Below are 12,660 nucleotides of genomic sequence, written 5' to 3'. Positions count from 1 at the left end.
GCGCATTTAAAGATGAAGTCGTCTTTATAATAAATGGGGCCAATATTTTCCAACACAGACCTAGTTAAAAGAGACAATAAATGTTGCGTGTCATGTCTGTGGAGATTAATATTTACCTCCCCAACGCAAGTTTTTATCTTCTCTTCCCTTTTAATTCTTCATTTTTGAACAGTGTCTCATGCATTTTGCTGAGTTCTTACATTTTTAACACATATCACAGATGATTTCTCATCAGTCAAATGTGTCAATAGTTTGTAGAAAATACTCTATGCAGCATTACAGCTGCAGGTCTTTTTGTTTTTTGGTATGTTTCTACCAGCTTTGCACATAGGGAGTTGGAAGTGACATTTCTGCCCATTGTTATTTTGCAAAACAGCTCAAGTTCAATCAGATTGAAAGAAGAGCTTTTCAGGTCTCACCACCAATTCTCTTTCTCTGTCCCTGTTGAAGAAAAACATCCCCACATCCTGATGCGTCCACCACCATGCTTGACAAGTGAGATGGTGTGTTCAGAGTTTTCTGCAGTGCTGGTCTTTCTCTATACATGTTTAAATTTTGGTCTCTTTCATACGTTACAAAAGTTACATTCCCAATCTTACTAACTTAAGATGCACCAGGAAGGGTTTTCCTGGTCGAATCTTCTTTTCATTGAGATCATACCGAGCAATTCTGATACTGACCAAAATAAAAGTACATGATGCATTACATACCATCAACGGTGGGAGTTTATAGTTTTGACGCGTTAATAAAGGAAAAAGAATTAAACTTTTCCAAATTATACCTACGGATCACCAGTTAAAGAAAAATTTGCAAATTATCTCTTGAAGTTGATGACATTGGTCAGTAGCCACTTCCTCACCTAGTTTAGTTGTAGTTATTTAAATTAGAAATTAAAAGTGCATGTAACATGTGTACTATATACGCCTTCTTCTCCAGAATAAAAAATAGTCCTTTATTTGTAATTAATTTGTCACCTATTCCATTATTAGAGAGAGAAATGAAGCTGTAAAGTTGTTTTAAGGCACATTTGGACAAGTGAGAATGGAAAAAAAGAAAATAGCCTCAACCTTGTGTGCTACACCCCCTCTCAGATATGTCAGTCTCTTCAGTTATAGATATATCTATAATTTAAAGTGTCAAGAATTGAGCCCGACTAATAATTTGGTCTCATAGTACATGATCTGAACACTGAAATTAGAAATTAGGTCATTGTCATGCTTTTAATGAGGCTTTGGTTTGTGTCTGTGTGTGTGAGAGATTCATCCTGTTTTATGTGTTTTTAATGTTGCTTTCAACCTCTGTTTTCAAGTTCATTCACTGGTTTCAATGAGTGCTGTTACTATGCCCTGACTCATTCCTTTTCCTTTCAAATCATCCCCACATGGTCTTTCTTTCCTCCTTCTTCTCCTTCCTTCACTTCTTCTTCTTCCTCTTTGTCATGAGTAATTGTAGGAAATAATATCTCTGATGAAAAGCCAAAATCCTCCTAATTTATTTTGTGATCACACCCTTTAACCTACATTTCCACAACTCATTCATTGCCTGTTGCAGTTGTTGGAACAGATATTAGATTGTGGGACGTGACTCATTCAGGGGAAATGATTTCCCAATCAGGAGGCACAAGGGGACTGGGTTCCTAGGCAGAGCAGGACATGTGGCTTTCATGAAGTCCAAAATATACATGTGGTTTACCCGTGTAATTAATGGTAATGTTACCTTCACTGCTGGTCAGTTTATTCTTGATGAGCGGCTGAAAGTCTTGACAGATAATTTAATCACTAGCTGTTTCATCATCAAACAAATAATTATTGTCGTCTCGTCGTCTTCCGCTTATCCGGGACCGGGTCGCGGGGGCAGAAGACTCAGCAGAGACGCCCAGACGTCCTTCTCCCCAGACACCTCCTCCAGTTCCTCCAGGGGGAGCCCAAGGCGTTCCCAGGCCAGCTGAGAGACATAGTCCCTCCAGCGTGTCCTGGGTCGTCCCCTGGGCCTCCTCCCGGTGGGACGTGCCTGGAACACCTCCTGAGGAAGGCGTCCAGGAGGCATCCGGTATAGATCCCCGAGCCACCTCAACTGGCTCCTCTCGATGTGGAGGAGCAGCGGCTCTACTCCGAGCCCCTCCCGGATGGCCGAGCTCCTCATCCTATCTCTAAGGGAGTACCCGGCCACCCTACGGAGGAAGCTCATTTCAGCCGCTTGTATCCGGGATCTCGTTCTTTCGGTCATGACCCAAAGTTCATGGCCATAGGTGAGGGTAGGAACGTAGACCGACCGGTAAACCGAGAGCTTCGCTTTTCGGCTCAGCTCTCTCTTCACCACAACGGACACAAATAATTATTTGCATTAAAATGTTGACGAAAACTAAAAAAAAAAAAAAAAAAACGAAAGTTATTTTCATTTTGTTTTGCAGCTGCCATGTTCTACAGGAATCTCTCTTGAGTTCAGCCAGTGGCTACAGCAACTACAGAGGAATCCTTAACTGGTGTGTTGTCATGCTGGTGAGTAAAACTGTGTGGGCATTGATTTTCTTTAAAACTGTGGTTCTCTGTTGGCGTTTTTGATTTGCACCACATGCGGCAGTTACACATGTTGTTTCAAGCAGGATTCATAAACAGACTGGTGATGTTAAGACGTAACAGAGTTTCTGGTCAAAGAAGCAAGCTGTGTGCTGCTCTGACCCACACTCGCTACATGACAGACCATAATAAAACAAACAGCCGTAAGACGAGAAATAAGGAGTTGATGTCATTTCAGTGGCAGTTTGACTTTTTATTAATGTTAAAGTTCAGTATTTCTTAATGAAACTTACACAGAAGTTTAAACCATAAAATTTAAAGTTTTAATTGGTCAATGAGTCCCAGCTTCTAACATAGTTGTTCTTTCCTCATGGTTGGTAAACAGATGGAACTCAGATGTTAGCTGGTGCTAGAGGCTGTGGAAACCTTCTATTTTTAGCAGATTGGCTCGCAGGTAAAGTGTCCGTTCACATGTGCGATGTGCTCAGTATTGTAGCTGTTATAGAGCCTTTTATGATGCATTGATTGATATACTGCCTTTGTCTTTTGATTTAATATTAAAAGATTAATCTTTTTTGTACCCAGTTGTCAGCCGTTTGTCATTTATGTAAATTAAATGATTTTGCATTCAGGTGAGAAATTGTTCCTGTATGCATTTTGAACATACGTTGCAAAATGGTGGGGGTCTAACTCGCTGAAATGGTTTTTCTTGATTGTCCGATCTTTAAAAATAGTAGAAATACAGGACAGGGAGCAACGACTTTCAGCAGCATTTGTCCTCCAAAGTGTCCTTTTCCCAGAAAGGTTTTTATGCTTCTCAGCTTGGAGTTAATGTGTTTTTTTTAATGCCAATGCATGCTCATAAATCTTTAGCTTACAAGTATCTGCCAGTGAGAATAACAAGCTACTTCCAGGAACCTGTCTAAAAGGTGTTTTAAGTCTAAAAACCAAGCCTAATTTGTATACAGTGATCAAAATAATCCTAATTTGAATGCTTATATTTCTGTGACAAACCTGTTCTGCTCTGTGGCCAAACAAGTGAGGCTTTAACTTGTGTCTTGTCTGTAACTCTATATGTTATTAGTTACTTATTAGTTAAAGTAGTGATAATTATTTACTTATTACATAGTTATTTCTTAGTTATTTTATTAGAGGAACAAACATGAATTCATCCTTCTGTCTATCAACGTCATTATTGAGTTAGGAAATAGAGATGAGCTGGGATAGACGAGGCCTCTGAGGGCCTGTTGACGGATAGCTCTGAGTAAGAAGGGTTGTGACTCATTAGAATGTGTGTGAAGATGTTTGGATGCTAATGTGAAAAGTGTTGTATGAATTTATGTGAGTTAATTTGTATTTTTCTATATATTCTTTTTATGCTTATTATGTTAATTATTGGATATTTTGACATTTTGTTTTGTGGACTGTTTGTTGTGATTGTTGGAGCAGCTTTCCCATGTCCAGGAGTTTCTTCCAAAGGGGACCAATAAAAAATATCTTCAATCTTGAGTTGTCTGATTTGCTTTTTACTACCCAGACGATTGGCTATATTCCAAGGGTGTCTGCTGCAGAGGTGCATGTTTCCACAGATGAAAGATTGAATGTGTCATGTGTGTATACTCCTCCTTGCACTTCCTTGAGTATGAATGTGTGAAAATACCAGAAGTTCATGCTTGTCCTCCGGTTGTATTTTTCTGAGGTAACTGGGGAACCATGGAGAGTCATTGTGAGAAAGCACAGGTTTATTTAGCTTCTCAATTGTTGTATTGAATCTTTTTTTATTCATAGTTTGATGTCAAGCCCTTGTTATAAGATGTAAAAAATCAACAGGTCAGCCAAAGAAAAAAAAACTTGTAGTCTATTTTATCCAATCAGACTAAATCTTTCACAGTTTAGCATTTAGTAGCACATGTTTCTCTAAATTATGTTTGTGTGTCAGTAGGACAAAGTTCATCCAACTCCAGTATCTCCTGCTATTTTTGTCCTACCTATCTTGTTTCCTCATCTAATGACACTGTCATGCATTTTAATGAAAGGATTTCAAAACCTCTTTAATACAGGTAGGTTCAAATGGAAAATCTTGTGTGAATATTTTGTCACAAGCATGTTAAAAGTCCTGGATAACAACTAATTTCATAAAATAATAAATATTTGCAATTGGCATGAATATTTTGTACTTTTTTATAAAGCAAAATAAATGGTAAAAATATTTTTTCAAATGTGTGCAGTGTGGTAACAACTTACAATAATGTTACAGATTATAACTGGAAAGTTGATTCATTTCAGTAAATTAATAACAAAAAAGTTAAACTCATGTAGAGTAATATGTTTCAAGAATTTATATTTACTAATACTGACAATTATGGCTTACCACAAACAAAAAAATCTAAATTTAGTTTTTCATAGAGTTCGGATATTACATGAGACTAATTTAAAAGAAATAATATCGAAATGTTATTTTATATTCATATTATGGCCTACACGATGATGGTGAAGACTGTTGACCTGACAGTAGCCAGAGTCATTCACACTCTCCACAAGAAGCCGAAGAGGACCTGGCTGTTAAAAGAGTGATGTACCTATGCATTTAATTGGAAAGTTAAGAGGAAGGAAAAAGTGTGATAGAAAAGGTGCACAAAAAAATGGATTACTGCAGCTTTGAGAGGATTGTGAAGTAAAGCCCATTGAGAATTAAAGGAAGATTCACATAGACTGCAGCTGAGATCAGAGCTTCTAAAGCCACCACAGACAGGTGTCTTCCAAGGCATTGGCTACACCTGTCACATGCCTTATGTTAACTTCCTATTTACCCAGAGACAACGTTAACTGTGTCTTACTAGGGTTAAGGAGGAAAATGATTGCACTGTTGCTCAGTGATTCAGTGTCCTCTTTTCAGACGGGTTTTGAAATCAAGGTCACAGAGTCCTAGTTATCTGAAATCTAGTGTGAAGTTTCCACAGTCAGTGATGGTTTGGGGACCCACATCATTTGGTGTTGTTGGTCCACTGAAGTTCATCAAGTCCAAATTCAGTGCCTCTGTCTACCAGGAAAGTTTGGAGCACTTCTTGCTTCCCATTGTCAACCTGTTTGGAGATTCTGATTGAATTTAGGACTTGGCACCTCCCCACAACGCCAAAAGTAGAAATACCTGTTTTAATGACCATGGTATCACTGCTTGATTGGCCAGCAAACTGTCTTGACCTAGGTCAAGAGGATAATCAGAGACAACAGACTGAATTATGAAGATGAGCTGACAGCCGCTATTAAAGCAACCTAGGCTGCCTGAACACCTCAGATTAGCCAGAGGGATCTCCTCCATGCCACGCTGCATTGATGCAGGAATTCATGCAAAAGCAAACCTGACTAATTACTGAATGCATGTACTGTACAGTGCATGGACATACTTTTTAGTAGGCCAACATTTCTTCATTAATAATCCTCTTTTATTGGCCATATGGAACAATAAAATTTTTGAGTGGCTTAATTTTGGTTTTTCATCAGCTGTAAACCATAATCTTTAAAATTAACAGAAATAAAGGCTTTAAATACTTCAATCTGGGTTTTATGTAGTCCAAATGACTGAAACATTTTGATTTAAACATGTTGACTTAAAATAATGTAATGGTATATTATCAGAAATAAAGCAGCACCTTGATTTAACCCATATATCACTTGTGGAAGTATCTACGTTCTTGCTGCCCACTTGTGCCAGTCGACCTCTCCTTACATTCTCTGTACTTTGACAAAAGTAATAGACACACTGGTAGAGCTGAACTATTGCTAAAACCCATTTTGCAATCTCTGCTTTGTAAAGCCCAATGGTCCCCTCGTTCTGTTCGACATGTTGAACCTCTTGTTAATGGCAAAGGTTACGGAGGGAAAGGTTAGCGGTGCAAACAAAAGACATTATTGGATTAAAACAACATTTTTGCAGCACTTTGACAAGCTACAGTCATGTTAAACAGAATATGTTGTGTACCATATGCCCCTGATGACACATTTATCCTAATACTATCTCTCTAATAGTACCAATGACTGCCAAATACATATCTAAATATGCGTGTATGTACCTTACACACTGCTCACCTCTTTTCCGAGTCTTTAATCAGTTTTTATCTTCTAGAAGCTAAGGTGAAGCTGAACCTTGAACTGAAATGCATAACGATAACATAGCTAACATAGGGAGCAGCAGCAGAGTGTTATATGATTGCAGGTGGAACGTGTTGCCAAGTTTAGGTGTGAAACAAGTGTGATCGACTGTGACAGATGTGACTTAGCCTTTAATCTCTCTGTCTGTGTGTTTTATGGGCAGATACTATTTGGCCTTCTCAAACAATTTCTATACAGTGAAAGTAAACAGGTCAATCTGCAGGTTAATCTCAAGCAAAGTTCATGGAATAGGAAACGATAAGGAGATTTAAAACTGAGCATTTTTATCGTCTCAGCAAAGTTCAAACTTAATGAAATGTCAGGAAAAATGACTCCTTCTCTTTGACTCTAATTACCTCATGTTTTGCTCTGCTGTTTTTTTTTCTAGGTGCTCAGTAACGCACGCCTTTTCTTGGAGAACATTATCAAGTGAGTGCACTGTCACAGAAGCCCCATTTATATATATTAAATGTACACAAACATGTTTCTATTTACATTAAATACCTTTTCCTTTTTAATACCTCCTTTTTTCACCTGTATATGTGAAGCACTTTAGTCAACATCAAGTGTTGTTAAATGTGCTATATAAATAAAATTAACATTTCAATTTCCCACCTCAACATTATATTCTATTTTAATAGAACTTTAAAGTGCCTGTGACACACTTTTCCCACAAATGCAGAAATTAAAAGAAAACATCTTATATTGAAGGAACTGGGCAGTAACTGACAGGATATTAGGATTAAAGACGTGAAAAAAGACAATTGTGACGGAGAAGACGTCAAAGGGGAAGTCTCCGGTCATTCACTGTGTGAGGGTCAATGGTAAACGGTTCAGGTAGAAGCCAAGTTGCGTTAAAAACAGCGTTAATATGGTGAAACGGTGCATTGCTGGTGGTGGCAGCAACACTACGACAGCAGCTGTTAATCTGCACTACTTTCCTGAAGCAAATGGATCAGAGATGCCTGGATCAGAGCTGCGAAACTGAGGAGGGACAGATGGGCTGGTCCCACCAAGCACAGCCACTTGTGATCGAAGGACTTTTCAACAAACTGCTTCGAACAAGAAACCTCTGAATTTACAAGAGAAATGATGTCAGAGGTCAAATATCTGACAGATGAAGGAGAATGTTGAAGCAGAGTCTAGCCACGCTGTTCAGAGCATTTGATGGGAAAAGATCGCCAAAGAAAAGGTTGTTGTTGCTGTTGCTAAACGGATCAAGGCTCAGCAGCTAAGAATACTTCCTCGTTGCAAAAGTACATTTAGATATCAGCAGTTATTGTTAGTTATTAAAAATCCGAAATTATTTGTCTTATTATTAATAATAATAATCAGAAGTTATTATTATTAAAATAAGAAAAATGACACACGCATAAAATATATTTAAATAAATGGTTCTCTAAAGATTCTGATATGAAGTTAAAAAACGACACCAGCAGCAGACACAAGCAGATCTTGTGTCTGCTGCTGCTGCTTCATGCTGCTCACTTCACTTCCGGTTGTTTCACTCAGTGCCGTATTTACTGTAACCCCGGATTTGCACTCTGCTCTGGTCCGGTCCGCTGCAAAGCCCGAAGAAGTTCCAAGAACCATATGTTTTGTGAAATTTATGACCATGTATCTCAACAACTGTTCATTTCAGTGGCATGAATTTACTTTTATAAATATTTTATCAATGTTTACTTTCCATAAATATAATACAGTTTATCATGAAAATTTGATGTCATGGGCACTTTAAACACACAGTTAATAAGCAGTGCCATCTGCTCTTTGGCACCCATGGTAAAAACAAAATGCCTTCAAAATAAATTTAAATTTTATTAAATTAGAGTAATCTCAAACTGAAAATTATGTGTAACCTTTAAATTTCTGTACATTTTCTTTTTTTTACAAAATCACTGGTATCACTGTATTTGTTGCCTCAACAATTACTATTAAAACAAATGCAACTTAAATATTTCAAGTTAATCAGTACATCTGGAATATTTTAATTAGTAATTCCTGATTTCCTGTTTTCCTGGGGTATAAATTTAAAGTGTTGCAGAGACCAATTTCTCTTAGCCCCTCATCAACATGGAAAAGACAAAATAACACACTATTCAAGTTAAGCAGGTGTGTTTTTGATCAGAAAATGGCTGCAGATTTGTAATTAATCCTCACCATGTCCCCACCATTCTTTACATTTTGTATCTTTGCCCTAAAGATCTACTTTCAGGGTGTAAATGAGGAGCCAAAAGTGAACCCAGTTCTGCTGTGATATTATTTGCAGGCTATGTTCAAATGCATGTTATCTGAAATGCTGTAGCCTACCAAATGTTGGATCCAAACAGTCCTTTGCCATTTCAATGTTGCAAAGATTGAAGCTATGATGACGATGATGAAGTCATTTATTGTGCAGCTCTACAATGAGAGTGACAGGCTCTATACATTCCCAGAATCTCATCTGGAGATTGGAGACAGTTTTCTTCTTCTCTTCTTTTTATTTTGAGTTACACAAGACTGTAACACTTTTACTCAATCATAATTCGACCTAATTCCCCAATCTTAATGGTCACTTTCACATGATTTATCCACATACTTCCATATTGAAAATATACCTGTAAAACTAATTCATCTTCTCTTCTTCCTCCAGGTACGGCATCTTAGTAGATCCAATCCAAGTAGTGTCTCTTTTCTTAAAGGACCCCTACAGTTGGCCAGCAGCCTGCCTAATTATTGGTATATACCATTAATTTTATTGCATTTTTATACGCAGAAAATAATTTGTATTTACAGGATAGCACAAAGAGACGTTTTGGGTCACAAGTCACATTTGTAGGTGCTTCAGTGTGCACCTGGTGTCACTTGTATCTCAGGGGCACACCCTCTAAGACACAAATAAAATGCAAAATAATGCCTTTTATCTGCAGATTTCATGCACCAGCATTTTCTTCACAAAGATGAGGCCTAAAGGACAAGGTTTTAAATTCTCCAACCACCACATTCTATTTTTAGATATGGGATTGAGTAGAAAATAGATTTAGGTTTCATTTTCTCTTAGAAGGACCTTAATGTGCTTGGGTTTTTTTTATTATTATGTTTGAGCTTTTATATGTTTACACTACAAAGCTAACTCAGATCTAAATGCTGTTTCACAAATTTTAAGCCACCACAACAGTAAGGACAATATTTTGGAAGTCATGCTTCTAAATAATCCAAATACTCCATAAAAAGCTGAGATTCTTGCAGTTAGAGACATGCAAGTGTTTTAAGTCTGCAGTGACCACAGAGAGGGACCAGAAAAACATACAAGATGGTGATCAGTATAGCTTCTACTGATCTATAATATGCTGATAAACGTGGATCAAATCAATCTTTTTTTTATTTCCAAAGATTCGATTGATTCAATTCAAATAAAAAATACTTTATTAATCCCAAAGGGAAATTAAATGTTGTAGCTCATTAGAGCTACTCCAACCTGCTGCCACCTTGAGCGGCGCAATTGTAATTGATTGATCGTAAGATTTGAAGCCTAAAACCTTTGTTAGACAGATTGCTGCTACACTTTCGATCCAGTTTACTTATGTGTCACCAAATCACAAAAAAATGACATCTCAAAGTTCTTTACAAGACACACTGGTACAGTTTATATGTAGAAATATGTAATCCAATCAATACAGTACAATCCCTCCTGCTGAGCAACCATGTGGCAACAGTGGAGAGAAACAACTCCCTTTTATCAGAAACAACCGCCCCAGCAGAACCAGTGCTCAGTATGAGCAGCAATCTGCCGTGACCGAGTGAATATTCATGTAACTGCCCGTTGGGCTTCTTTTTACAGATATTCTCCCCTATAAACTAGTTTGGATCTCAGATTTTTGGATGGTTTGAATGGCATTTGCTGTTCAGATCAAATCACCAAAGACTTATAGATGTGGGTTGATGTTTCTCACAGCTAGTATTTTTTGTGGGACATTTGAAGCGTTGATTATTGTACATGTAGCCATAATAAAATCAAGCAGACTATAAGTATGTAAATATTATAAGTAGCTTACATGGTTGATTTGACCAAACATTGTGGTTTAGTTGTCCAGAGGCTCAGTGAGGGTTCAAAAAGCTGTTGTAAATGTGTTTTAAGATATATTTGTTGCTGTAGCTCATGATCTTGCTTCTCTCATTTGTTTTAGTGTCCAACCTGTTCATCCTGACAACCTTGCATGTGGAAAGGCGTCTGGCAGTGGTAGGTCTTTATGATAATGTACATGTTTTTTTTTTTCAGTAACATAAACACAAATGTTCGTTTAACAGTAGAAACCTTAAACCTCTGCTTATTGCCTCGGTTTGATTGAGTTAACGTTTTACATTAACATTTGTTCTATTTCACCCCTACTCACCGCCAGAGGGTGGTGCTGAAAGCACTGAATGACTAATTCCAACCATGTCACGAGGAATCCTGAGCACATACGTCACTGAGAGGGCCCAGCGGAGCCTCGCAAAAGAAGCTGGCCCAGGGGATGAGGGGCAGCCACATTAACATTGTAGAACCTGGCAAACATGATGCAGCAGCACATATGGCCTTCAGCGGAACCCCCCTCATAGCAGCCCAGGAAGCAGGGACGCTCCTGGTAGAGTGGGCCTTCACACAGACCGGCAGTGGACGGTGTCCTGCACTGTAGGCGTGGCAGATGACATTCACCATCCAGTGGGAGAGAGGTTGTCTAGAAAGAAGACAACCCAGCCCGAGACCGCCATAGCACAGGAAAAGCTGGTCTGAGCGTCTAACAGCTTCAGTGGCAGCAACGTATTCCTCTAGCGCCCGTACTGGGCACAATAACTCAGACCCATCCGCCGTTGCACCTGACTGAGGCCGAAACCGAGCCAATCTCAATGGCTGGTTATGGTGCGAACTGGACAACACCTTAGGCACAAACACAGTGTTAGGCCACAAGGCAACACCAGAATCATCTGGACACCATCGGGGACATGAGGGACTGACAGAAAGCATGCAGCTCGCCAACCCTCTTAGCCGAAACAATAGCTAACAAAAAGGCAGTCTTATATGAGAGCCACTTGAGGTCCGCCTGCACCAAAGCCTTTAAAGGAGAGCAGCACAAAGCTTCGAGAACCAATCGGGCACTCTTCGAACCAGCGGAGGGTGCAACCTACGCGCACCACACAGAAAAAGAGAGACCATATCATGGCTCCCCACCGTTCAGTCAACAGATGCATGATGACATGAAATTGCTGCGACATATACCTTGAAGGTCGAAGGAGAGCGGCCCATATCAAGCAGAGACTGGAGAAACTCCAGAAACACCACTGAGAAAAAGACACCATCTGTTGACATACTGCTGACGAGTAAAGGGTGCCCTAGCGCTCAATATGGTGCGCCTGACAGGGTCCGAACACCCAGTCAGCCTCCCAGTGGCCATGCCCACAGCTGAAGACGTTGAGGGTCGGGGTGCCATATCCGTCCGCCCAACTGGGACAGCAGATCCCTCCTGGTTGGAAGACACCATGCCGTGACACAAGTTCCAAAGCAGCGGGTACCACGGTCGCGCTGGCCATAATGGAGCTACCAGCAACAACCTGCGGCCCTCTCCGAGAACCCTCCGTAGAGTAGGCCAAATCAGCGAGAGGGGCGGAAAAGCGTACTGGAGAACCCGAGGCCAGGGATGAGCTAGCGCGTCCTGGCCCAGTGCGCCTGATGCCCGTGTTAGGGAATACCACAGGGGGCAATGAGTTGACTCCTCCGTAGCAAACAGATCCACCTCCGCCTGACCAAAGCGGCCCCAGATCATGCGCACCACATCGCAGTGAAGGGACCACTCTCCTGGAGCAGGGGCCTGGCGAGAGAGATAGTCCGCGACCTGATTGCGCTCCCCAGGTAAATACATCGCTCGTAGGGTGGACAGATGAAGAGAGGCCCACTCCAGAAAATCCCTGGACACCTCTAGAAGGCGCGCCGATCTGGTGCCTCCCTGATGGGTGATGTGGTAAGCGACAGAGGTGTTGT

General features: G+C 39.9%; 1 protein-coding gene across 1 annotated transcript in view; it reads left to right on the top strand.

Annotated features, from left to right (window-relative positions):
* Nucleotides 1-12,660, top strand: part of dgat1a (diacylglycerol O-acyltransferase 1a) — a 30,858-nt gene that overhangs the window by 821 nt on the left and 17,377 nt on the right. Inside the window, exons 2-5 of the mRNA XM_047384773.1 lie at nucleotides 2,411-2,498; nucleotides 7,054-7,094; nucleotides 9,298-9,383; nucleotides 10,832-10,884. Of these exons, the coding sequence (XP_047240729.1) occupies nucleotides 2,411-2,498; nucleotides 7,054-7,094; nucleotides 9,298-9,383; nucleotides 10,832-10,884 (268 nt within the window). The remainder of the gene's footprint in view (nucleotides 1-2,410; nucleotides 2,499-7,053; nucleotides 7,095-9,297; nucleotides 9,384-10,831; nucleotides 10,885-12,660) is intronic.

Source organism: Girardinichthys multiradiatus, chromosome 13, assembly GCF_021462225.1.
Source record: "Girardinichthys multiradiatus isolate DD_20200921_A chromosome 13, DD_fGirMul_XY1, whole genome shotgun sequence".
NCBI lineage: Eukaryota > Metazoa > Chordata > Actinopteri > Cyprinodontiformes > Goodeidae > Girardinichthys > Girardinichthys multiradiatus.
The sequence above is the reverse complement of the archived record's forward strand: the minus strand, read 5'-3'. Positions and strand labels throughout refer to the sequence as shown.